We start from the raw sequence: 25,713 nt of genomic DNA on the forward strand, positions 1-25,713 counted from the left end.
CCGCCCTGTCCCTCCCACCAACACCAGGCCTGGGAGCCAGCAGCCTTGGACTGGGGTGGTGGCCTCCTCTCCTTTCCCTCTCCTCCTCCTCCTTCTCCGCTGACACCTGGCTGGGAGGGGCCCCTGAAGAGGGTGGCGGCATCACAGCTGAGTGAGGGAGCTCTTACCTTGGGAGTCCCTAAGGAAGAGGGCCTGGGCAATGCTGGGGCATTTCCACTGCCACCGTGAATCCGGGATTTTGGTGCCCATTAGGTTCCCTCATACAGGGCACCCCCGGTCCCTTCACACATCTGCCCTGGGACTCAGTGACCCTTTATGGGACAGGAGCTCTAAAGGCAGGGACAAAGGGTATCAGAAAGTGGGCTTTTCACCACTTCCTGGCCTCTGCTCAAGTGTGGTAGGGAGGGAAGGAACTCAGAACTCAGAGCCAGGCAGACAGGGGTCCCATTTGTGCTGTTGCCATGGGCTGGCTGCATGACAAATGGACCTTTCTGAACCTGTTCACAGTGAGGATCAAGATTTCCAGGTCCTCCTTTGCCTTTTCAGAGGCTTTGCTTGTGAGAATGTGAAGGATGTGGTTGTGGGTGTGGACGTGGAAGACTGGAGCCCACAAACAGAGGCATAACAATCCCCAGGCAGGGCTGTGCTGACCCCTCCTGCAACTCAGTACCCTGGGCACCCTAGAGAAGCACACCGTGTCTCTTAGCTTATCCATTATGTTGGCCTTTATTCATTTTTCTTGATCTTGGTTTCTACTGTCCCACCTCCGCCCTGGATACCCAGGGCCAAAACCTCTTTACCTGGGTCAGGCTCCCTCCCTCCCTCCATCCCCTGGGCAGGGCTCCAGTCCGGGAAAGCAGTATCCCTGCCCCGCCCCCCACCAAAGGGGTTTTCTCCCCTCTCCCCCTCCCCCCACTGGAGTTACGCCTCACTCAGAATGGCCATCGCTCCGGCCTCCCCTACCTCTGTCCCACACCTCTCTCGCTTGGACTGGAGCATGTGCAGACTACTCTTCCTGGAATTTTGAAGAAAAGATTCCCCCACCCCCAACAGAACTGGGAGCAGTGGAGCCCTCAGTAAACAGCGACTCTCCCTGCTGGTTCCGAAAGGGTAAACAGGAGGAAGAAGCTAGACACGTAGGGAAGGGTCTGGGACAGCGAGGGAGGTGCTCTGCTCCCAGGCTAGCAGACAGAGCATAAGGATTTTTGGCCAGTAGTCCTGAGGAGGCACCCCAAGGATTCTAGGGTAGAAGGCTCATTCAGGGGATCCAGCCAGTACCCCTACGTCTGCCTCTGCTCAGCCTCGGTGGGCAAAATTTGGCGGCCTCGCGTTCCAGCCGGTGGCACAGCTCCAGGCGACCCCGCAGGCAAGGCCGATCCCCGAGGCGGCCTCGGCTGGTGGCTTCGGCGGAAGGCCGTGCGTCTAGCGCCCGCAGCAGGCGTGGCAGGTCGCGCAGCAGGCGGTAGCGGGGCAGGGCGCGCAGTGGCGGGGGAATGTCGCCCTTGGCACAGAGGCGACTGAAGTAAGCCAGCAGTAGCAGGGGGCGCGGGGCGGCGCGGAGCAGGGCGCGCAGGGGCGCCGAGTGGGGATCCCGGGCGCGGGCTGGACTGGGGCCGGCACTGCTCCACAGAAGCAGCACGGTGCCCCGCTCCCGCGCCACGCGCGCCCGCGCCGCCCACAGCCACGGCAGCGGGCCCACGCGCGCCACGCGCGTCCCCTCCCACAGGTCCACGATCACGTCGCGCCCGCCGCCCAGCGCCGCCCGCAGCAGTTCAGCCAGCGCTCCCACCAGGCGCCGCTGCGCCTCCGAGTCCGCCACGTGCAGGAGCAACACCGGCCGCGCTCGGCCAGGGCCTGGGGGCGGGAGCAGCAGATGAACAGGGTGGGGGGCTAAGGGAGAGCCCAGCACTTCCCCTCCTCTACTCCACCCCCATTCTACCCCTCCTCCCCGCCTTGGGGCTAACTCATCCGGTGCCCCACCTGGTTCCTTATCTGCACTGGGGGTGAGTACCCAAGGCAACTTTAGCCTATAGGGTGTCTTTGGCCTAATTAGATAAAAGCGCCCGGAAGGGGCCAGGTCTAGGGCGCCAGGTTTGGCAGGTGCAGCGCCCGCTGGATTTAAGCCTTACTGGTCTCTTCCCAGAGACCACGAACAGTGAACCATCTGCTCAGAGGGACTTTTGCTCTGCCTTAACCACTCCTGACCACTAGGGGGCCTGAGGCTCACCACCTTGGGTAGCAGAGAGCCTGCCGCAGCAGCAGGGGCATGGCTCTTCCGCAAGAGAGCCTAGGCAGGGGAAGGGTGGGGGGGCAACTAGCTTAGGCACTGGGCAGATCTGAATCCTCAGGTTACCCCCAGAGTGAGCTTACCTGACAGTGGGCGCCGGCGGGTGAAGACCAGAACAATGCCCAACAGGGTGGCGAGGGCCAGCAGTGCCAGGATCAAGAGCCCCAGATGTCTATGAGAGACTGAGTCCAGCAGGGTGAGGCCAAGCCAGGCTTCTCAGGGCCCAACCTCCTTTTTATCCCACCCCTCCTCTCCCAAGAACTCACCATCTGGACACAAGAGGTGCTTCCAGGAAAACTGAACATCTGACCTCCACACCTGAGGGCACAGAGCCCCCCGACTGTGAGCCAGGGTAGCCCCTCCTCCCAGGGGAAGTTGAGTGGGGACAGAGAAGGGGAGTCCCCCTAGATAGGGAATTTCTCCAGCGCAGGGTTTGTGTTTGGTCCAGCTCTGGCTGGGCACACAACAGGTCAAGAGTGGCAACCCAAAAAATAAACTTGAAGTTGGCCAGGGCGTCCATGAGGACCGGGAAGGCACAGGCCCTGAATGAAGTAATCAGATGCCACTGAGTTCAAGCGCATTGTCACCATGCCTGAATGTGGACACAGAGTACCAGGTTTTCTGATTTTTCCAGGAGAAGCCAGAAATCAGCTTTTTAAAATATGACCTGTCCAATATTTAAATGGTAGCAACTCATTCCAATTTCAAACACCATGCTGGCCAAACCAAACATTTTTGCAGACTGGATTTGCCCCATCTGCCACCTGTAGAGTAGATGCTAGGGGGCTGTGTACAGAGTGAGGGCAGGATTCCTTACCAGGACACAGCTCCCTGGCTTCAGGAAGGGAATGATGAGATCTAGTGTCACTGGGCTTGAGCCCTGAGTCTGTGGGAACAAAGAGCAGAATGACTGTCCCCATAGAGTCAAATCTGGCTCTGTCCAGTCTGAGTCTTTGCCCACACTCTTCTTCCTTTCTACCCTACCCCCCTCACCCAAATCCTACCCAGGCTTAAGGCCAAGTGCCACTGCTGACAAGAAACAAGTCTTCCGGGATGCCTGGGTGGCTCAGAGGGTTAAGCGTCTGCCTTCAGCTCAGGTCATGATCCCAGGATCCTGGGATCGAATCCCGCATGGGGCTCCTTGCCCAGAGGGGAACCTGTTTCTCCCTCTGCCTGCTTCTAGCTCTGCCTTTATTTATTTGAGAAAGAGAGTGAAAGAGCACAAGCAGGGGGAGAGGCAGGCAGAAAGAGAGGGAGAAGCAGGCTTCCCACTGAGCAGGAAGCCTGACGCAGGGCTCGATCCTAGGACCCAGGGATCATGACCTGAGCCAAAGGCAGACGCTTAACAACTGAGCCACCCAGGCGCCGCCAAAATAAATCTTAAAAAAAAAAAGAAAGAAGTCTTCCCCCTGCTTCATTCTCAAGCATCCCACTGATCATTCCCAGATCAGGCAATCAGGCACACATCAACAAACATGCTCTGGGTGTCTACTTTGCGTCAAGCCCTGAATAAGAACACACAGATGTTGTCTCTGTCCTCCAGCAGCGCATAAACCAAGGAGCCTAACTATATAACCTGCCTTCCTTCTCTGTCCCGCATATCTGAAGGGATGGCTTGTTCACTGGAAAGAACCTAAGTTGTGAAGTCAGACCACAGTTTAAAAAGTCAGGCTTAACTATTGCCTTTGTGGTTCCTAGCTGTGTGATCTTTGTATGGAGATAGGTTCCCTCCCTCCCTGACCCTCAGTTTCTTTATTTGTTTATGAGGACTAATAATCTTTATTTTACTGGGTTATTGAGAGCATCCCATGAGAATATGCATGTTAACACCCTTTATCATACACAGTGCAGGGTGTATTCCTTCAGTAGTAGTAGTTATTATTGCACTGTGGACTCCTTAAGGGCAGAGACTGTGTTATATACTTTTCTTGTATCTCCCAGGGCCTAATACAGGGTAGGCACAGAGTAGGGATTCAATAAATGCATGCTAAATTGGACAGAATTGATTGCCATCTATATACGGGCAGGATATGGCTCCACCCTGTGTTCTGGGTGTTGGTTAGGGAGTTGACCAGAATCTTCATCCAGCAGATGCTAACACAGTGACTCTCAAACCATGGCTGAACTCAATGAAGGTGGTCTTCTCCCAGCTCACAGAAACAAATGAGTCCATGGATTTAGCTCTCAATTTTAGGTTATCCCATGGGACTTTGTCTTAAATCTTAAGCAATGCTTGGTGTTAAATCTTAAACATTCTTAAACATTTGCTACCACCTATCTGCTTGGGAGCTCTCATAGAATGCAAGACAAATAAGCAAGCTACAAGTGAGCGTTTAAGAAAGAATTGGAAAGAGCTAGTCATGCTTAGTCAGATTGGCGCTGTGGTTTGACGGATATATTTAATTGTGGTTTTTATATCAGATACACAGAAGAGAGTCTGCTAGTCAAACTGTTCTTAGTTCACATAATAAAGTTAAATCTGTTAGTAGTTCACAGTATTCTGCAAAGAGCACCTCAGCTTCCAGGGGCTCTGCTTCCCAAGATAGTCAGGGAAAGTCTGCCAAGTGCCTTGTGGAGACAAACAGGAACACAGGGGTAGAGGAAAGCTGGGTTCAAGAGAGGGCATTGGTACAAAATGTGGCGACAGATTGAGTGGGTCAGAGGACAGCTGGATGTGGGACGGCCAGTCTCTTGCCTCTGTTTATCTCCTGTAAGTTCAGAAACTAAAAGGATTAGAAACTGCTCCATGGAAGGCCTCACTGACTGGCAGAGGAACGAGCTGAAAAAAGGCTGATCGGGGTGCCTGGGTGGCTCAGTCGTTAAGTGTCTGCCTTCGGCTCAGGTCATGATCCCAGGGTCCTGGGATCTAGCCCCACATTGGGCTCCCTGCTCTGCGGGGAGCCTGCTTCTCCCTCTCCCCCACTCTCCCCCCTGTGTTCCCTCTCTTGCTGGTCTCTCTCTGTCAAATAAATAAATAAAATCTTAAAAAAAAAAAAAAGGCTGATCAAGTAAATAAATAACCAGATGATATAAGTTAAATATTTGCTGGCCTCCACTTGCTGTGCTCTGAGCAACAAGACGGGGGGTGGGGGGTGGGTAGGGGGGTGGGGGGGGGCCTGGCTAGGCCATACCTGGCTGATGCTGTACACAGGGTGCACCAAGCTGTCCTGCCCCAAGCTTGGTTGGCTCCAGGCAGCACTGAAGGTGGCGTGAATCCTTGAGGAGAAGTGAAGGACCAGCTGCTGGGTCTGGGTATCCATGCTAACATTCCAGGATGGGGCTGCCAGGGTGGGAAAGGGCATCATGGGAGACATTCTGTTTGCAGGAGGTGATAGGAGCTGGGCTGTAGTTGCCAGAGAAATCAGAACAGGGCTCCAGTCTGGCTTGGTCACAGTTGGGTAAGGGTTCAATGGTGGAAGGGGGTCCCAGCCAGGGTCACTTAACGGCTCACCAGTCCGGTGGGGGCATTCAACATGGCTGCTATTTCCAAACGAGAACTGAGAAATCCAAGAATGGCAAGTCAGCAAGCTCCAGGAACCATCCATACCCCTCCCCATTCACTGTCACCCACGCTTGTACCTTGAAGCAGAGCTGGGGGTGCAGGTCTACGCCCTCCAAGACATACCACTGTGGTAGGAGAAGGGGGTTAGTCAGGGAGCAGGGCCCTGGGCCCCAGCCCTGCCCACTCAAGTCCCGGGGGGGCCTGTCTCACCCCCTCTGACTCTTGAGCCGTGGCATTGGGGAGGTCTTTGCAGATGGTGTGCCAGCCCTGCCTCTGGCAGAGGGAGGCCTCCAGCTTCAGCGGGCAGCGGAGGGTCAGGGCCATGACCATCTGACTGTGCTGGCTGTAGTCTGTAAAGTGCACTGACTTCCAGAAGTCCGAGCCATCTGGGCGGGCGGCAGGCAGGGACAGAGAGTGAGGCCCGGGGAGGCCTGGGCCCTGTTTTGGCCTCAGCGTCGTTTTGCATCCCCATCCCTGGGGGCACCAGGGGATGACTTTGTGAAGGTGCCCAGCACGGTTGCTGGTATGTCTAGGTATCCAATAAATGAGCATGCCTTCTCCAGACCTTTTATGACTTTTCTACTTCATTGTCTCACCTCCTTCCTGTGCCTCCATTCTGGCCAGCTCTCTGCTGCTCCCCAAAGTCAAAATCTGCAGATCTTTGCTTAGGTTCTTCTCAGAACCAGGGATGTTCCCCTTGCTACTCTCCTTTGGAAATACTGCCCCTTTTCTGAGCCCACCTCACATGTCACCTCCTGTAAGAGACCTCTGATCAGACTGCCTTCATGGGCTTCTCCCTTTCCTGAGCTCATGGCCTACAGCCCAGTCCTCAATTCTAACAGTGCCCTGGACTTTAGGCTGCTTTGCGCTATTCATTTGCTGTGTTTCAGGGCCCTGTCTCTTTAACTTGGGGATGACAACATGCACAGAGCATTTCAGACATCACCAGCCACTTTCACATCCAATATCGAATGCAAGCCTCATCAACGGTTGGAAAGTAAGGCAGGGCAGGTATCACTACTTTACTGATGAAGAAACTGAGGTTCAGAGAAGAATAAGTGAGGTGTGACCCCAGGACTTTGGGGCCATCCTCTTAGGACACTACCTCCCGGGTCTCATATTCCTGAACCTCTCACAGCGCCTAGTACAATGTTCAATACTCTGATTTATTGGCAGGTGATTGGTAGATACGGTAGCCCTTTCCCCCAACCAGCTCCAGGGAAAATGCCTGCATGCCTTCTGGGGGCTTCCTCCACAACACAGGTGTGCAATGTGTGTGCGCGTGTGTGTAAGAGAGACTGGGAGAGGCTGTGAATGCACATGTGCAGCACTTACAGGCTTCAGGCCAGTTCCGGAAGGGACATTTTTTGCGCCTCACGGTGTCCTCTTGCAGGTAGGATGCCTGAAGAGACAGGGGAACAGTCGGGGAGGGTCATAGGAAATTCTTCTCCTCTATCACTCAGACCTGAAACTCCTGGCTTGACCTCGCTCTGATGCAAGCTGCCTGAGCCGGTGGGGCATGGAGGACGGGAAGCTGTGCAGGGTGTGGGCGAGGGTTGGTGGGGCATGACCAGAGTCTAGGAGCAAGATCAGTAAATGGGAGGCTGAGTCCTCTTCTCCCTCGACAGGAGAACCTATCCTCCCCAGAAAGAGGGGAGGTCCACATTCCTCCACTTTTAGCTTCCCTGGCTTCCCACGGAATGCCCTGTATGGACCCCTCCCTCTGGGCCGCCCAAACACCCGGGGGGTTGTTCACCCCGGCAGCTGCTCCCTGCCCCACGTGTCCTTCTGTACCTTCCCTTTTGTCTCCTCCTGGTCGACAAAGTCCCCTGCATTTTCTGTCTAGTCCAAAAAAATCTTTTTTTTTTTTTCTTTGTCCACCCCCCCCCAAAAAAAATCTTAATGCTAGGCCCCTGAGCTTTGTAAGGAGTGGGAGACTGCCATTGAGGGCTCATGGGGACGAGCCATACGGGACGTGGCAGTAGCCACACGTGCCCTCCCCGTCCCCCCTCCCCCCGTGACTCCTCAGAACACACGGTGAAGGCAACTGTGTATTCCGTCTCTGTGGGCTGAGGCCAGTCTGAACCCAGGAAAGCTGGGTTCGGGTAGGACTGAGGTTGGAATCACCCACCCCAAATATCTCATGTTCAGCAGGACACTTCCATCTCTGACCCCGTGTGTGGCTCACAGTCAAGCTGGTAGCCATCTTCCCAAGCATCAACTCAGCACCCAGGCTTTTTAAGACCTGACTTACTGGAGATACGGTTGGCCAACTGTGCCTCTGGGGGACCTAGAAGTGGAGCCATGGACAACCCAGACCTTTTCCTCGGCTCACCTCTATGCATAGACAGGGCAGAAGGAATTCATAAGGCAGTTCTACGGCATGGCCCCCAGACACAATTTTCTGTTGACGAAGCAGCAAAAGGAGAGAAGAAAGGCCTGATAAAGAGCTTAGGTACCCTGGACAAGGGCAGTAGGAAGCTGGGACCTTGGCCAACACATCCTATTTTTCCTCTTATCTGAGAAATTTCCTTTTGGGGGGGGGGGGCGTGTCCCTGCTCTGTAGTCTATTATTTGCTCTAGGTATCTCAATATATGGAGTGGGGAGAGGGAGAGAATAGGGAAAGGACGATACATTTATGGAGCCCCTACTGTATGCCAGGTAGGGTGCTAGGTGCTAGAAGCATTAACTCAACTAACTGAACACTAGCATCACAGTGATCTTCATTTAGAAATGAAGAGAGCTGAGAGCCTCTGAGGTACATCTCAGTCCCTGCAAATGGTACCAACCACATACCAGGGCATCTACAGCAACTGGAGGTTGAAGAGGGGTATGAGGCCTGGGCTGAGTGAATGGGGAACATCTCATTCTCTGAGGGGCTGCAGCAAAAGGAGGGAGATGGAAGGGTACCAAGACAGATGTGACCGCTTCTTGGGGGAACTGAAAAGCCTTCTAAATGCAACCAGGATCTCGCTGAGGGTCTTCTCACTGGGGATATATGCTGTATTCATTTCTCTGCTAGGCATTCATGGTTGCTCCAAGTCTCTCTTTGCCCTTTCCCTTCCTCTCCTCCTAGGTGACAAGGACCCCTGCATTTTCTGTCTAATCCAAAGAAGGCTTAATGCTAGGCACTTTGGACTTGTAGGGAGGTCTTAGACAATGACTGTCCCTCTCTGGGCCTTAGTCTCCCCATGTATACAATGGGGACGTTCTTTTTGCTCCAGAACTGTGTGATCTGGCTTTTTAAAGGGAGACAACAGTCCATACCTGGGAGTCGAAGGGACTGCTCAGCTCCTCACATTCTAGTACCCACTGGTGACAAAGACGCACGCTGACCTCAGGTCCCGGAGGAATGGTCACTTGAATAGCCCGTGCCTCAGGCAGCAAATCAAAGGAGAACTCGGGCCCTGGGGAGAAGAGAGACCTGGTAGCCTTGTCTCTTGGCCTAGGCCTAGGCACCAATACTTGGCTGCACCCATCTCTGGTCACACCCTATGCCTACCTTCATGCCTTTGTGAGCTGGGTCTGGGGAGAACTTCCAATGCCTTTAGATCTGAAGGTTGGGTCCTTTTAGAGCGCAACCCCTTGTGAGAGATGTCTGGGGAGGAGACAGCGATGTGATGACCCTTCTGAGACAGGCAACAGCTACTCAGCAGCTTCCTCTGTAGGCAGAGAACATGGTTGGCCTTAGGCCAGGAATCAGGCTTTTATTCCTGCTTCTGGAACCTGAGGCACCACAGGCAAGTCACTCAATCTTTAGACCTTGCTTTCGCTAACTGTGTAATGGACAGAATAGTCTACTTCATTGCCATGCTTTCTACCTTTCACGTGGCTAGAGAACAAAACAAGAGGCTGGGAATGAAAGGGTTGTGGGGTGGAGGGCAGGGCTGGAACTGGCAGGGGGAGTACCTGAGCAGATGTTGGCATCTTGTGTCTCCTACAGAACCGGAACTTATAGGACTTTTTGTATTTCTGCACCAGGAGGTGGAACCAGCCCTCCCGGAGGCCTGTGTAGGAAAGGACATATTTACTATCCAGCCCTTCACTGCCCCTCTCCTACCTGGAAATGTGGCCTGATGTTAGATAGTAAGTCATTTCAGATCATGGAGCATTGTAATGGTATCAAGTTCTTTAGTCTTGAAAGTTATGATACAGCCAAAAAAAGACTAATTCCTTAAGTAGAGAAAAAGCTATATATACACAAAAGTGTCCATTGTAGCACTATTTACAACAGTGAACAATTAGAAACTGTGAATTCTTAAGCAGTGTTTGGACATTTAGCATGTGCCAGGCACTGAGCTAGGCAATGAAAATACAGAGTTGTATAAGAAAGATCGGGGCGCCTGGGTGGCTCAGTATTAAGGCGTCTGCCTTCGGCTCAGGTCATGATCCCAAGGTCCTGGGATTGAGCCCCGCATCAGGCTCCCTGCTCAGCGGGAAGCCTGCTTCTCCCTCTCCCACTCCCCCTGCTTGTGTCCCTCTTTTGCTGTGTCTCTCTTTGTCAAATAAATAAATAAAATCTTAAAAAAAAGATCTTACTTTGCAAATAGAATGTAATAATAGTAAACTCATAGAACTAAAACAATTTAATCTCAAGCATCCATACCAGTGGAAAGGAGAAATACCTTCACAAAATGATACAACTGAACCCATGAATATAATTCGTGGTATGCTATTTTAGGGTGACCTGTCTCTGTTGAGGTTGACAATAGGAGAGACATCTGTTCTAGTATGATAAATCCCACTTTCCTCAGCCTGGGCCTCCCCCCCAAAAAAAACCCCTAATTCACATCTCCACTGAGAGTAGCCCAAAGGGCTGTTTTTCATACCTGAAGGGTCTGACACCAGATGCAGGCACAGATAGGGGCAGAGCCAGAGCTGAGCACACCAAGGCTTTAGGGACACAGGAAAGGCCAACTGGGTATGGCAAGGAATATGGGCAAACCTTCCTGGGAAAGATGAAAAGTAAATCAAATGGTAAGATCCAAGGAGGTCCCTCCTGCCTCCGACAAGGTGGACTTGAAGCTGAGATGTGTGGCTTTGGGCAAGCTACGGACTGCTCTAAGCCTCAGCTTCCTCGTTTATAAAGTAGGACTGTTGTCAAGATCAAGTGAGGTAACGTGTGGGAAAATGATTTGTAAATCAGAATGTACCATTAGATATGAAAGATTGTTGTTGTAGCACTGACAGGAGTGAGGAACCAGTTAAGGGCGAGTGCCTAGAGGTTATCCTGTCTCTCCTTTAATCCTCCCCACAGCTTAGGGGAGGTGCAATCATTTCTACAACCCTGCTCTACCCCTGGGAAACGGGGAGTCAGAGGGGCTAAGTGCACTGCCTTCAGCTACATGTGGAGTATGTGGTGGAAACGCAATGCAAACCCAGGCTTGTACTGATTCTAAACCCTGTGTTTTTTCCTTGATATGCTACTTCCCAAGTTGGGAGCCAAAAATTTGAATGGAAAGTTCGCTAGGGATCTGGAACAAAAGGGACGCAGAAGAGAAGCAGGGCAGGGAATGAGACTCACCAGTGAGAGTGTCTTCCTGAAGGCACAGGGCCCAGTAGGGGCAAGAAAGGAGAGAAGAATTATTAGTAGGGATTCCTATGGGGGTGGGGGATTCTCCCTGGGGTCTTTGCCTCAAATCACCTAATTCCAAGGCCCATAACCTAATAGCCCATCCACTCTGGCTCTTGTCTTCCCAGCTCAACCCTGCCCAGGCCCTCAGCACACAAGAACCTTGGCTACCCCTTCAAGACCAGATAGAGGACACACTGGGGCTGCTACCAGGGCACAGGGGATTGGGAAACATGAGAGGACAGGCAGAAGAGTGGGGAGCTTTACCAGCCTGTGGCAGGGAGATGTCCCTACTGGGCAGCGGCAGCATTACCTTACCATGTGGGAGGCCAGCAGACAGTGGGTGCTCCAGCGGGGCAGGTAGGGGCAGCCAATTCCGGCCAAGGCAGAGAGGCCAATGAGGAGCAGGAGGAGAAGCAGGAGCGAAGCTGCCCATCTGGGGCTCCCCATGGACTTCCGTGGGGTCAGAGCGCCCAGAACATGGCTGCACAGCCCGAAGGTGGGCAGCGGGCCCTTGCTGTGCAGCTGCGGGGAGGGCAGCGAGCAGGAGTCTTCGTCTCTGCCTGCCCCTGCCCCGCCCTGCCCCAAAGCTCCTCCTCCATCCTAGATCCTAACCAGCCAGCCAGGCCACATTCCTTCTTCTCCTAGTGGAGGGACAGAAGGACGGTTGCCCCCCAGAAAGCCCTACTGCTCCCACTTGGAGGGCAAAGGGCTCCTGCTCTGGCAGAGAAATAACAGGAAAGAGGCCAGCACAGGGTTAGGGGGATGGAGGGCTGTCCCCACTTCTTAACCCCTCCTACTCCTGCAACACCCTGCAGATCTGACCCGCCCACTAACGCTCTTGGACTTGGAACTTCGTTGGAGATTTGCTTCATCCCCTCACTTAGAGAATTAACGGAACTATTAAGCACTATTCTACAATGGGGTCTGGAGACAGAGGTGACTGAGGCACCATTTAGAGTTGAGCAGAGCAACAAAAAGTCACTGTAGGATGCACATAAACCTCACATGCCCCCATATGCATCCTACTCCCCACCTGGCTGACCCTCAAGACTATAGCCCAGCTTTCTGTCTCCACCCAGCTCTTCTGGGCAAAGGGCTCCATGCCAAAGGGGCCTCCAGCTTCAAGGATCCCCTAATCAGTACCATCTGCTCAGGAAGCCCCAGAGCACATAGCTGAGCCCTGGAGCTGAGGGAGCAGGCCCCACGCACTGACCTGGTTTCCTGTGGTTTCCGATGCTGACGAGGCTCCAGGCTTTGTGGGGACCCTCCCCATCATCCCACAGCTTCCTCCTGCTCATGGAGCGTTTGAGCTGCTTCTGTCCTTACCTTGGTGACACACATAGAAAGCAAGTTTGGGGCACACGTACGGGGTTAAGTCATTTTGATATTGTTATTGTCCCTCTGCACCTTTCAGTAGCCTGGTCCTAGCTTCCCTGAAGCCGATTCTAGGTCCTGAGTCTTCAGGTCCACTGTCTGAAGACCCATCGTACTCATTATCCTAGAAATACCCTCTGGCTTTTGAGTTCCTTAGAAGATAAGGACCCTTTCCTATTCTTTACGTTCTCCAATGCCTAGCAGTGGATGTCAAGAAATAGGTGTTTTTGTAGTTGAATAACTGTAAATAATGGTACGTTTCATTTAAGCAGCAGTTTATCTGCTTCACATTTTACAAGCACTTTCATGTTTGATCCACCTAATCATCTTATGAGACAGGTAAGTGAGAATTTTTCTTTTCATTTAGTAAAGAGAGGAATCAGGAAGCAGAAAGAAGAGTGACTTTGTCAAGGTCTCTAGCCCAGAGAGCTCCAATTCTGCCACTTCGCATAGTTCATTTCTCTTTCTACCAACCTATGGTTTCTTTTCCCACCGCCTCACCTCCTTCTGCTCCTGGGAACCCAAAAGGCTTTGCCTGGCACAGTTCTGTGTTTTGGCCTCGGAGCCCATCACTTTGAAAATAGATCAGTAAGATACAAAGGAAGAAAAGGGTGGTCTGGCCATACTAAGAATGGTTAGGGACTCTTCCCCCTCAATTTTACCTAACCCACAGTGGTTTAGATCTACATAAATAATGCATTTTTCAATGCTGAGGGCATGAAGTGAGAAACTTGGTTCCATTCTAGAATACTTCTTTCTTTTTTTTTTTTTAAAGATTTCATCCATTTATTTGAGAGAGAGAGAGAACACGGGTGGGGGTGGAGGGGCAGAGGGAGATGCAGGCTCCCCACTGAGTAGGGAGCCAGACGTGGGGCTCAATCCCAGGACCCTGGCTGGGATCATGACCCAAGCCGAAGGCAGACACTTAACCAACTGAGCCACCCAGGCATCCCTAGAATAATTCTCTTTCTTGACCTCTTGTATTTTCTGATCTGTCACTGAAAATATTTCCTTAATTGCTCCTGACCCTGGCTAAGGTATGGTAGGAGAAGCAGAAAAGAAATAAAGTGTCCCACATTCACACATACAAAAGAAAAAAAGAATAGAAAGGGAAGAAAATGAGAGCATAGAAAAGGAAAAGGAATTAAGGAGAGGAAGAAAGGGGGAAAGAAGAGAGAAAAGGTTTGTGCTTTATTTATTGTCTTGCTGGTTTGCCTATTGATTGTGCCTATTGATTATTGATTGTGGAGCCTAAAAAAAGATTTAGGGTAATTAATTTTCCAGGCGAATTCAGGCACATCTGGGAAAGAGCAGGGAATCAGTTCAAGATTTGCTAAACTCTTACTATCAGACTGGAGGCCATATGCTTTGCCCACTTATCCCATTTTATTAGTACTACAACCCTTGAGGTCAGTCTTTTTAAATCATTCTACAGACTGGAAAACACTAGGAATTTTAAGTAACTTGTCCAAACACAAAAATGGAGATCTGGGACTCAGCACCGTGTCTGCCAGAACATACTGCTTGGGGAGATCTGTGAGAAGTCAGAGGGTTTGTGAGCCCTAGAGTCCACAGAATTACTAGATTTAGCAGTGCAATGTAGTTGGCAGGGTTAACAATGTGAAGGAAGAATTTGGAATAGTTGAAAAGAACAAAGGGAAAGTAGGTCTTATTATAGTGAGTTAATGGTTCAGACTCCCAGACTAGTAGGAACTGTTTGGCAAGAGTCAACAAGGGAGGAGTATCTGTGGCTGGAATTCAAGGTAGCCAACTGTAATAAAAGCCAACTGCAGCACAGAGGCCCTGTCTTTTTGGAAGATGGCCGAAGCCTATCTTACCTGTGGTTTGTGTCTGAACAAGCTAACTCAGACTTCATGCTCTAATAACCTTTACTTGGGGACCAAGCCAGGAGCTCCGGAAGTCTTGGCAGGCCCCTGCACATGCTCAGAGAGAGAGCACACTGTGGGGGCCTTGGACAGCTGTTTTTCTTGAGCCTTACCCTTACGTGGACTCTTGTCAGACCATGCAGCAGCATCTCTAGGCTCTTTCTGTAACAGCTGATTCTTAAAGTCTCTTGGGGCAACTGGGCCTGTTAGCGCACCTTAGGCAGGAAGGGCCAACACATTAGACCAATGTAAACCAAGAGTGGACGAAGTGTTCCTTCCTTACTTCTGCTCTTCCAGTAGGGATCAACCTCCAGAATTCCAAGGCAAGAGATTATGCCTAAGAGGAGATAGGGACTCCCAGTCTGAAAGGGGAAAGTTAACAATGCTCATCAAGGGAAGGCATTTTGGTATTTACTCAGCAGCTGCTATGTACTCGACAATTCATATACATTATTTAATCCTCACAATCTCAGTAGCTACTATGATCCCCGTGTGTCAGATCAAAATCAGAGACTCAAGTATCTTGCTTAAGGCAAAAGGCAGAATTCCAACCTAAGTCAGTCTAATATCAGAAGCTATATTCATTCCACTATGCCACACTCCCTTTCTCATGGACTAGATGCTCTTTAAGAGTCCCTCCAATACCTATAGTCTAAATCTGCAAACATGAGGGAACAACCATTCCTCACATTTATATAGTGTTACATAGTTCACAAAGCACCTTCATAATACTTCACCTTATTTGATCTTCAAAACAATCCTGTGAAATAGGCAGTGTTGATTTTAGCCATACGATTAGGTGTGCTGGTACTCGAACCCGTCTTCCGCCGTCCAAATACAGCATTCTTCCCACTAAATCAAGATCTCTTTCAAAGGGGATCTTGTTTGCTTCAGGGAATGTAGTGTTAACACTGAATGTTAACACTACAACCATGAAGCAGGAAAAAAATGATTGGAAAAGCAGAATCCCAATAACCCAACAAGAAGAAAACTAAAATAAACCAAATGGCTTTTTTTTTTTTTTTGCATTGACAGTAATTTCCATAATGGGTCTTCAAAAGCACTCTAAGACTGTAAAGTATCATTCCAATAATCAAAGAAAAGTTTAACTTAAAAAAAATTATTTGCATCCCAATACTTTGAAAATTAGCAATTTGTGCCTGGTACACGTAATTCCATTACTCACACATTTCCATCTGCTTTCCTTTGCTCTCCAAATTCTACCCCTGCCTCAGTCTAATTCTTTCCTCTGTGCAATACATCCTGTCTTCGGTCTAGAATAGGACAAGTTACTTCATTCAATAGAGTGCACACTATGCATCAGGTACCGAGCAAGGGGTGAGGAAAAGACATATCAACAAATAATTGTCAATAAGAGGTAAAATAAAAATGTCACACGGATTCAAAGAACTCTTACTCCTTGAATGGAAGCAACCGGAAGGCTCCTGAATTACCATATAAACTGAATCTTGAAGGATAAGTAAGAAAGGCATATAAAGGTCTAAAAGGGGAATTTTTAAACAAACTAGGAAAACATGAAAGTGATATGGGGATTCATGAGGTTCTATTGACTGAGAGACTGTGAGAGTATGGTGAGACAATACTGGTGTGCACTGAAATCACACCTCGGAAATGTCTGAGAGATTAAGGTATTTTGATTGTTCAAAAAACAATGGCACCTAGTAGAGATTTGATGATGATCTAGAACTGTGCTTTTGGTATACTCACTTGCACACAGGGATGCAGGAAGAGGTATGGGTATGAGGTAGAAGACAAGGAGTTAAGTCTGGGACACACGAAGTTTGAGATGACAGTCAGGACATGTAGAGGAAGAGGTTCTCCAGTATAAGCACTGCCAGTATCTAAGAGTGACCGAGTATATACCTAATGTTTATAGAATAAAAGGACTAAAAACAGACAAACAAACAAAGATGGCTAGAACTCTGGACAGGACAGAGGTCTGCAATTAGAGATCTGGACATCATCCAGAGACAATAAAGTCAAGTGGACAAGAACAAAGGGACATGCATCTTTCCTGCAGTAAACATTTACTGTGTCAGACTTTTAGATGTGAAAAGGGACTTGAGTTCACACATCTCTTTCCCACTTCCATTTTTAACTTATCTGCTCCACGCCATTAGATACTGTGTTTATTAGTTGCTTCACATGTATATCATGTTTCACCCAGATTACATGCAGGGATACTTTAAAATTCTTTTGGATACCATATTATTGGACACATAAATGACAATTTGTTAACACTGAATGATAAACATGAATATCCTAGAAGAGCCCATAACCCAAGCAGGGTAAATGAGAATGGACCATTTTACAGGTGGAGAGATTAAATGTATGGCCCGTGGTAGTTTCTGTCAATCAGCCACAAGGCTGCTACTATGACTTAGGTTCCCTACACCCAGTTCACTTCTCTACTGCTACTTCCAGGTTTCTTGGGAAACTTCTAACTACCTCCTTGTGTCTACGGCCACTCAGGCAACACACCTCTCACAATTTATCAAATTCCAACACAAGGCACAGGGTTGACAAGGCAGTTGTAATTTTATTGAAGTTCTTTTTAATTAAAATGCTTTGCAGTAGAGACCACAGCCTGCAGGGGGAGCCTCCCAAATGTTTCCTGCCCCACCACCTACAGATGAAAGTAGAATTTGATTTATTCCCTATCTTTTTCAGTCTTGACGGCTCCGGGGTAATGGATGGAAACGGAAAGAATGACCAAGAAGAGGCAAGGATGAGACTCCGTCTTAAAGAAAAACCCTGAAGGGCCTCAACTTCAACCAGTTGAAGTTTGCTTTATAGTTGTTGATCACCCAGTTCCAGCCAACCAGGAATAAATTAAATATAGTTTTGCCACCTCAGCTGGTGGCAACAGGAGCTTTCCAGAACGTGGGCCTGGTTTGCACTAGCTGCCAAAATCACCAACAATTTCAGAACAGCTCCTCTACCTTCTCACTAGGCTCAGTAAGAGGCCCAGGCTTCACCCCACAGAATAGTCCGTCAGGCAGGCTTCATTTACGCTTCTTCTCCTGTGTGCTGGTGAACCAAGAGTCTAGGAGCTTCTTGCTGTAGTATAACTGCCAGGCATGCACTTGAACCGCCAGCACCAACACCAGGTACATGACAGAGACGGCAGAAAAACCAAAGAGGAAGCGGTAAGCCTTTCCATGGCGGTAGAGCTGCTGTGCAGCGGGGAACATCTCCATGCTGCCATAAATGAGGGGAGCTATGGAAAAGAGCCCCATGCTGATCATGGAGAGCACCAGGTAGCTAATGTTGTTTCGAGGGAAGGAGAGGAGGCCCAAGAGAGAGGGCACAATGCTCAGCAAATATGGGTATTCCCACTGATAGGGCATGGCCACCTGATCATGTGACAATAGCCTCAGGTGTCCCACGCTCATCTTGGCAACCAGCAGCAGCCATATGACCAGATGCACGTAGATCAGCTTCTTGATTTCATACTTGAGAGTCACACTGTGGGGCAGAGCAGAAGAAGGACCTTTCATTCAAAATTTTCTGACCACCAGCTATATGCCAGGCAACTATACTGGACACTGGGTTACAAACATGAGTAAGATATAGTCCCTGCCTGGACGCTTGGGGACAAGGAACAAAAGAAAAAATAAGGGGTGTCTGGGTGGCTCAGTCAGTTAAGCGTCTGACTCTTGATCTCAGCTCAGGTCTTGATCTCAGGGTTGTGAGTTTAAGACCCGCGTTGGGCTCCACGCTAAGCATGGAGTCTACTTAAAAAAATAAAAAGAAAAAATAATTAGAAAATGAACTGGAAGAGCTCTAGTAAATATAGGTTGCCAGATATATGAATATCACAGGAAGGAGTAATCAGTTCAGCTTAGGATGGGATGTCTGAGAAGGCTATCTAGAGGACAGGGATATTTGAGATAGGCTCTGAAGAGTGGGTGGTAATTATCAGAGGTAAGAGCATGCAGGCAAAAAGACATAAGCATTGTGTTCCAGGAAAGCAGGTGGTGTGGCAGGAATACTTCGTAGTGGGAAGGGAAGAGCAGAATGTGAAGTTGCAAAGAGTGAGTCAGATTAAAGGCAAAAGAGTAACTCAGTGCTGTGTTTAGAGAGATGACTTTGATCGCACCATAAGAATATAGCCTACAGGAAGGAGATACTGGCAGCAAGAAAATCAACTCAGGCTGCCCATACTTCCCAAGCTAGACTAGATTTTATAGCCAAAGCAAGCACACATATTTCTCTCATTATTCTAATTCTCTCAGGTCCTAAATGTATTCTCTTCACACCCCCGAGGGCAGTTTCTGCTCCGGACAGTCATCAAAACACTTGCTTGGGTTGTGATATCCTCTTAGGTGGGGGTCTAAGGATAAGAATGAAATGAAGATCCAAAGAGCTTGTCATTCTTCAAAACTCTGGAAAGATGTGAAAAACATTCTGGGAGAGTTTGATGGATTTAAGGAAAGAAAATCTTTTTTTCAATATTTTTATTTTAAAAATATTCATTATAGAAAATGAGGAAAGGTAGGGGGGGAAAGCCAGTCACCTGTAGACTTCATGATCCATGAAGGCAGGGACCAGTTTTGTCTTTTTTAAAGAAACTTTTTTTTTTTTAATTATTTATTTATTTATTTGACAGAGAAAGACACAGCGAGAGAGGGAACACAAGCAGGGGGAGTGGGAGAGGGAGAAGCAGGCTCCCTGCCGAGCAGGGAGCCCGATGCGGGACTCGATCCCGGGACTCCAGGATCATGACCTGAGCCGAAGGCAGTCGCTTAACCAACTGAGCCACCCAGGCGCCCTAAAGAAACTTTTTTTTATTGAAGGTATAACATGCATACAAAGACCAGATCTGTTTTTGCTTACTATTATATCCTCAGTGCCTAGCACAATGCCTGATGGGTAGAAACTCAATAAATATTTGTTGAACGAATACCGAAGTTGAAACACCCCTTACATGGGAGTGTTCCTAAAATTCATTTTAGGCGAGGAAAGGCTGGACTTTATGGTCCACATTCCCCAAAATGGCCCGAAATACAACAGCTACCATGTATTGGGCAGACCCTTTACAGGAATGACTAGCTCACTAATTCTTCCCCAAACCTAAATAATGGATTGCTCTTCCCTTCACAGATGAGGAAAGTGGGTTTCGATTAAAAATTGGGTTTCCGAGGTCACAGCAAGGCCAGCATCGCTCAAGACTCCAGAGCCTAGGAGGCAGGGACTGGACCCTCCCAAGGCACAGGGCGGATCACGGGTGGCGCTTATGGGAGCGAAGGGGCTTCCCGAAATTGGGGACAGGGCCTGGGCCGTCACGGGAGGAGGTGCGCGAGGGCCGGCTGGGTGGGTAAGACCCCGAGGCCAGGCCTGTGTCGCTTTCCAGGCCCTCCGGGCTCTGGCTGGGGAGAGGCCTCCGTGCTCCTCGCCTCACTTCATACCTCATCTGGTAGTGCATGGCGACGCGCTCCCGGTGCTGAAAGTCGCTGCCGTCGGTACCGGCCGCTCGCGGGCCTGCCCGAGATGCCATTATCCCCGCCCAGAACCCCAGAGCCCCTCACGCCGACCCACTACCGTGCCGAGCTGCCTGCACACCCCGATAACGCCGCCTCGGCTTGCCACCCTAACAGCCGCGCGATTCGGTGAGGCCAACTTCCGGCCTCTCTGTCTCAGGCCTCTCTGTCTCGGGAGGACCGACTCTGTGGTCCCGCCCTCGCGCACGCGCACGCGCACGCTCTCGCGGCCCCGGCTTACCTCTGTCGGTTTGGAGTGCCCAAGAAATTAATCCGTAGGGATGGCATCTTTTTGCTCTCTGACTGGACCATATCACTTAGACTGTTGAGCATTTTTACCTTTTTTTTTTGTAATATTTTACTTATTTATTTGACAGAGAGAGACGCAGCGAGAGCAGGAACACAAGCAGTGGGAGTGGGAGAGAGAGAAGCAGGCTTCCCGCTGAGCAGGGAGCCTGATGCGGGGCTCGATCCCGGGACTCCAGGATCATGACCTGAGCCGAAGGCAGACGCTTAACGACTGAGCCACCCAGGCCCCCAACACTTTCACCTTCTTAAACTCTAATATGAGTTCAAGACACCGCTGTCCCCACTTCACAGATGGGGAAGTGATATTGAGAAGGGTTCTGTAACTCTCAATAGGACACATGATTGACACAGTCTCAAAATATCTCCCCATGGGTTACTTAATCATTGCAAAGAGAAAATGGTAACTTTACAGTGGAGAAACCTGGGGTGCACTCCCTTAACGAAGTAATCAAAGTTAACTTGATCAGTACCGAGACAAACTTGACATCTGTCTCCTGTTACACTGAAGACACAGCATCACTTCTGTGATATTTCTGCCAAAGATACTTAATTTAACCTGAATCTAATCATGAAGCAATGATAGATAAATTGAAGGACTAGACTGTATTTTTAAAAATGTCAAGGCTATGGGGGTGCCTGGGTAGCCCAGTCTCTTGTTATCTGCTCAGATCTTGATCTCAGGGTGGTGAGTTCAAGCCCGTGGTGGGCTCCATGCTGGCTGGGTGTGGAGCTTATTTAAAAAATAAAAATGTCAAGGCTATGAAAGAAAAAAGAGAATTATGGGGTGTCTGGGTGGCTCAGTCGGTTAAGTGGCTGCCTTTGGCTCAGGCCATGATCCCAGGGTCCTGGGACATGTTGGGCTTCCTGCTCAGCGGGGAGCCTGCTTCTCCCTCTCCCTCTGCCTGCCGCTCTGCCTGCTGCTCTGCCTATCTGTGCTATCTCTATCAAATAAATAAATAAAATCTTTAAAAATACACAATTTTTTTCTTTTCTTTTTTTAAAAGATTTTATTTATTTGAGAGAGAGAGAGAACAAGTGGGGGGAGGGGCAGAGGGAGAGGGACAAGCAGACTCTCTGCTGAGCAGGGAGCCTGATGCAGAACTCGATCCCAGAACCTGGAGATCACGACCTGAACCGAAGGGGATGCTTACCCTACTGAGCCACCCAGATGCCACGAAGATTGCATTTCTTAAATAATAAGACTTGAAAGTCTAAATGACTGCCTGATCCAAGGGCTGCAGGATGAATGTTGTGTTAGCAGGCATGAAAACAACATTAATCTCATTATACATCTCTAGCAGAGCTCTTGGGTGACCAGGGGCATTGTCAGTGAACGGTAACATTTTGAAAGGAATCTTTTTTTCTAAGCAGTGGGTCTCAACAGTGGGCTTAAAGTATTCAGTAAACCACATTATAAGCAGATATGCTATCATCCAGGATTTACTCTTCCATGTATAGACCACAGTCAGAGTAGATTTAGTATAACTTTTAAGGGCCCTGGGACTTCCGGACTGGCAAATGAGCACTGGCTTCAACTGCAAGTCACCAGCTGCATTAGCCCCTAACAAGAGAGTCAGCTTGTCCTTTGAAGCTTTGAAGCCAGGCACTGACTTCTCTCTAGCTCTGAAAGTCCTAGATGGTATCTTCGTCTAGTAGAAGGCTGTTTCATCTACACTGAAAATCTGTTGTTTAGTGTAGCCTCCTTCATTAATGATTTCAGCTAGATCTTCTGGATAGCTTGCTGCAGCTTCTACTTGCTGCTTTATCTTGCACTTTGATGTTATAGAGATTCCTTAACTCTCATGAACCACCTCTGCTAGCTTCAGATTTCTCTTCTGTAGCTTGCTCACCTCTCTCAACCTTCACAGAATTGAAGAGAGTTAGGGCCTTGCTCTCGATTAGGCTTTGGCTTAAGGGAATGTTCTGGCTGGTCTGATCTTTTATCCAGACTACTAGAACTTTCCCTAGGTCAGCAGTAAGACTGTTTCACTTTCTTATCATTCCTGTATTCACTGAAGTAGCACTTTTACTTTCCTCCAAGAACTTTTCCTTTGTACCCACAATTTGGCTGTTTGGTGCAAGAGGCCTAGTTTTCAGTCTGTCTCAACTTTCAACGCGCCTTCCTCACTACGCTGAATCATTTTTAGCTTTTGATTTAAAGTGGGAGACTTGTGGGCGCCTGGGTGGCTTAGTTGGTTAAGCGGCTGCCTTCGGCTCAGGTCATAATCCTGGAGTCCCCGGATCGAGTCCCGCATCGGGGCTCCCTGCTCAGCGGGGAGTCTGCTTCTCCCTCTGACCCTCCTCCCTCTCATGCTCTCTGTCTCTCATTCTCTCTCTCTCAAATAAATAAAATCTTAAGAAAAAAAAATAAAGTGGGAGACTTGTGATTCTCCTTTCACTTGAACACTTAGAAGCCATTGTAGGATTATTAACTGGCCCAATTTCAATATTGTTTAGTCTTAGGAAATATGGAGGCCTGAGGAGAAGGAGGGAGATGGGGAGAGAAATGCCCATTTGGTGGGCAATCACAACACACAACCTTTGTCAATGAAGTTCTCTGTCTTATATAGGCATGGTTCGTGGTGCCGCCAAACAATTACAATAGTAACGTCAAAGATCACTGATCACAGACCACCATAATAAAAAAAATAATAATGAAAAAATTTGAAATATTGCAAGAATTACCAAAATGTGACACCGAGACATGAAGTGAGCAAATGCTGCTGGAAAAATGGCACCAATAGACTTGCTCAATGTAGGGCTGCCACAAGCCTTCAATTTATGAAAAATGCAGTATCTGTGGAGCTCAATAAAGTGAAGCGCAGTGAAGTAAAGTAAGCCTGTATCTGTCTCCTCCCCGTACACTCTCTAGAACATCTTTTCTTGCCCTCTGGAAATTCTGCTGACCCTTTAGAATCCATCTTATTACTCCAGCAAAAATCACCTACTCCGCCATCAGCTCCCACGGCTCCTGCTCAGTAAGTTGCAGTATTTGTTAAGCCTGGTTTAAGACCATCTGTGATAGAATCACCCAGGATTTTTTTTTTTTTAATCACCCAGGATTCTTAGTAGAGGCATATATTTTGGTGGCAGCAGCTGAGGCCGGCGGGCGAGGTAAGATGCGGCTGACCCGGGAGAGAAGCCGCTGCCGGATTCAGCCCGCGCGGTAGCCCGCCGCCACATGGGGTTGGCAGCTATGGCCAAGGACATCCTCAGTGAAGCGGGGCTGCACTTTGATGAGCTGGACAAGCTGCACATGTTGGACCCTGAGGTTACCCAGCAGACCATAGAACTCAAGGACGAGTACAAGGACTCTGTGGGAAAAATTGGCCAGTTTCAGAAAATAGTTGCTGGTTTACTTGAGCTTGTTGACCACCTTGCAAAAGAAGCAAAAAATGAGAAGATGAAGGCCACTGGTGCTCAGAACTTGCCCAAATCTATAGCAAAACAGAGAGAAGCCCGACAGCAGCAACTGCAAGCGCTGATAGCAGAAAAGAAAATGCAGCTTGAAAGGTATCAGGTTGAATAGGAAGCTTTGTGTAAAGTAGAAGCAGAACAAAATGAATTTATTGACCAATTTATTTTTCAGAAATGAACTGAAAATTTCATTTTATAGCTGGAGGGCCAAAAAACAAAACCAAACCCAAAAAACCTCTGTACTGTTCCAGTGACTTGACTAATGACCCACATATGTCCTGAGAGATAGTGCGTAAGGAACGCAACATCTCTAAAGGCGGTAAACAAATCTGGGGGAGCTTGTTGCAGATGTCCATGCACATCTGCTGGTGAACACCCAGTGGCCACGGTGGTCCAGGCTTTCACCTCTCGGCATTCTTAGCCTGAACTGAGCAGTCTGTAAATGCTGATCCTTTTTTTTTTCTTTGTAAATTCACAAAGCTTTGGAAAGAAAGAGCAATAAATTATTGTTTAAAAAAATAAATAAAAATAAAAGCATATATATCTGGGGGTACTTAGGTGACTCAGTCAGTTAAGCGGCTGGCTCTTGATTTTGGCTCAGGTCATGGTCTCAGGGTCCTGGGATCGAGCCCCATGTGGGACTCTGCACTCAGTGGGGAGTCTGCTCAAGGATTCTCTCTCCCTTTCCCTCTGGCCCTCCCCTCATTTGTGCATGCACTCTCTCTCTCTCTCTCCCAAATAAATAAATAAATCTTAAAAAAAAAAAAAAACCCACATGGGGCACCTGGGTGGCTCACTTGATTGAGCATCTGTTTTCTGCTCAGGTCGTGATCCCAGGGTCCTGGGATCGAGCCCCACATCGGGCTCCCTGCTCGGCGGGAAGCCTGTGTCTCCCTCTCCCATTCCCCCTGCTTGTGTTCCCTCTCTTGCTGTGTCTCTCTCTGTCAAATAAATAAATAAAAATCTTAAAAAAACCCCACATATATTTCTGGGCCTTACCCTTACCCAAATAGATCATTCTTCAGAGTTGGGCCTGAGACTTTTTTTTTTTTAAGATTTTATTTATTTATTTGACAGAGAGAGACACAGTGAGAGAGGAACACAAGCAGGGGGAGTGGATGGGGGAGAGGCAGGCTTCCCGCTGAGCGGGGAGCCCGATGCAGGGCTCGATCCCAGAACTCTGGGATCGTGACCTGAGCCGAAGGCAGGCGCTTAACGACTGAGCCACGCAGGCGCCCCTAGACTATTTTTAATCTAAAATGTTGACTAGGTAATGCATTTATGTGGTTTAGAAATCAAACAATATAATAAATTTATGCACAATAAGCACATGATAAGACGTTCAGCACCATGAAAAGAGCCTGCATTGGGCTTACTGCTGGGTGGGGAGCCAGCTTCTCCTTCTGCCTGCCGCTCCCCCTGCTTGTGCTCTTTCTCTCTCTGGCAAATAAATAAATAAAATCTTTAAAAAAAATTTGTACACAAACGTTCATAGCAGCATTACTTATAATAGTCAAAAAGTGGAAACAACCCTATATTCATCAGCTGATGAATGGATAAAAAAGTAGCATCTCCATAAATGGAATATTATTTGGCAATGAAGAAGGATACATATTACTGCATGGGTAATATTACGCTAAGTGAAAAGCTAGTCATAAAGGACCCCATATTTTATTATTCCATTTATATGAAATATCCAGAATAGACAAAGCTATAAAGACCAAAAGTAGAGTAGTGGTTGACAGGAGGAAATAGGGAGTAATTGTAATAGGTATGCAGTTTCTTTTTGAGGGTGATAAAAATATTATACAATTATATAGTAATGATCATTGAAGAACTTTGTGAATATACTAAAAAC

The 25,713-nt window shown here is 48.8% G+C and overlaps 3 protein-coding genes and 1 long non-coding RNA gene across 9 annotated transcripts in view; 2 read left to right on the forward strand and 2 right to left on the reverse strand.

The window, feature by feature from the left end:
* Window positions 1–17,517, forward strand: part of LOC135364538 (uncharacterized) — a 30,306-nt gene extending 12,789 nt beyond the window's left edge. Inside the window, exon 2 of the long non-coding RNA XR_010411868.1 lies at window positions 17,317–17,517. This is a non-coding gene — a long non-coding RNA (uncharacterized LOC135364538). The remainder of the gene's footprint in view (window positions 1–17,316) is intronic.
* Window positions 41–12,044, reverse strand: IL17RE (interleukin 17 receptor E). Of its 6 annotated transcripts, XM_045861857.3 has the most exons (16): window positions 11,681–12,039; window positions 11,315–11,330; window positions 10,620–10,739; window positions 9,700–9,797; window positions 9,293–9,452; window positions 9,058–9,197; window positions 8,125–8,193; window positions 7,125–7,191; window positions 6,000–6,175; window positions 5,867–5,914; window positions 5,739–5,784; window positions 5,419–5,567; window positions 3,105–3,173; window positions 2,554–2,605; window positions 2,371–2,469; window positions 47–1,854 (listed from the first exon to the last, which is right to left on the reverse strand). In XM_045861857.3, the coding sequence occupies exons 1-16, from the start codon at window positions 11,810–11,812 to the stop codon at window positions 1,259–1,261; spliced, it is 2,037 nt and encodes a 678-aa protein (XP_045717813.1). In that variant the 5' UTR covers window positions 11,813–12,039; the 3' UTR covers window positions 47–1,258. The 6 variants fall into 6 exon arrangements, with proteins under 6 accessions (XP_045717814.1, XP_064448584.1, XP_045717811.1 ...); XM_064592514.1 differs by having other exon boundaries at window positions 42–1,854; window positions 5,419–5,784; window positions 11,676–12,043; XM_045861854.3 differs by having other exon boundaries at window positions 45–1,854; window positions 5,419–5,784; window positions 11,681–12,041.
* On the reverse strand, window positions 17,166–20,280 carry JAGN1 (jagunal homolog 1). The gene is made up of 2 exons (XM_045861870.3): window positions 20,058–20,280; window positions 17,166–18,114 (listed from the first exon to the last, which is right to left on the reverse strand). Exons 1-2 carry the CDS (start codon window positions 20,144–20,146, stop codon window positions 17,652–17,654), a joined length of 552 nt encoding a protein of 183 aa, XP_045717826.1. The 5' UTR covers window positions 20,147–20,280; the 3' UTR covers window positions 17,166–17,651.
* Window positions 20,281–23,517: 3,237 nt separating this feature from the next.
* On the forward strand, window positions 23,518–24,053 carry LOC123833576 (intraflagellar transport protein 20 homolog). The gene has a single exon (XM_045861871.3). It carries the CDS (start codon window positions 23,620–23,622, stop codon window positions 23,965–23,967), a length of 348 nt encoding a protein of 115 aa, XP_045717827.1. The 5' UTR covers window positions 23,518–23,619; the 3' UTR covers window positions 23,968–24,053.
* Window positions 24,054–25,713: the final 1,660 nt, after the last annotated feature.

The sequence above is a fragment of the Mirounga angustirostris genome, unplaced genomic scaffold (genome assembly GCF_029215605.1).
Source record: "Mirounga angustirostris isolate CCGP_5_RB_7025 unplaced genomic scaffold, mMirAng1.0.hap1 SCAF_1, whole genome shotgun sequence".
Lineage (NCBI taxonomy): Eukaryota > Metazoa > Chordata > Mammalia > Carnivora > Phocidae > Mirounga > Mirounga angustirostris.

Coding starts and splice junctions, on each gene's coding strand:
- IL17RE (XM_045861854.3), bottom strand. CDS start 11,812: ATGGGGAGCCCCAGATGGGCAGCTTCGCTCCTGCTTCTCCTCCTGCTC. Junction 8,194..9,057: donor GCAGTCCCTTCGACTCCCAG/GTATGGACTGTT, acceptor CTTCGTCAACAG/AAAATTGTGTCTGGGGGCCA. Junction 3,174..5,418: donor CTGTGTACAGCATCAGCCAG/GTATGGCCTAGC, acceptor TTGTTCCCACAG/ACTCAGGGCTCAAGCCCAGT.
- JAGN1 (XM_045861870.3), bottom strand. CDS start 20,146: ATGGCATCTCGGGCAGGCCCGCGAGCGGCCGGTACCGACGGCAGCGAC. Junction 18,115..20,057: donor GCCATGCACTACCAGATGAG/GTATGAAGTGAG, acceptor TCTGCCCCACAG/TGTGACTCTCAAGTATGAAA.
- LOC123833576 (XM_045861871.3), top strand. CDS start 23,620: ATGGGGTTGGCAGCTATGGCCAAGGACATCCTCAGTGAAGCGGGGCTG.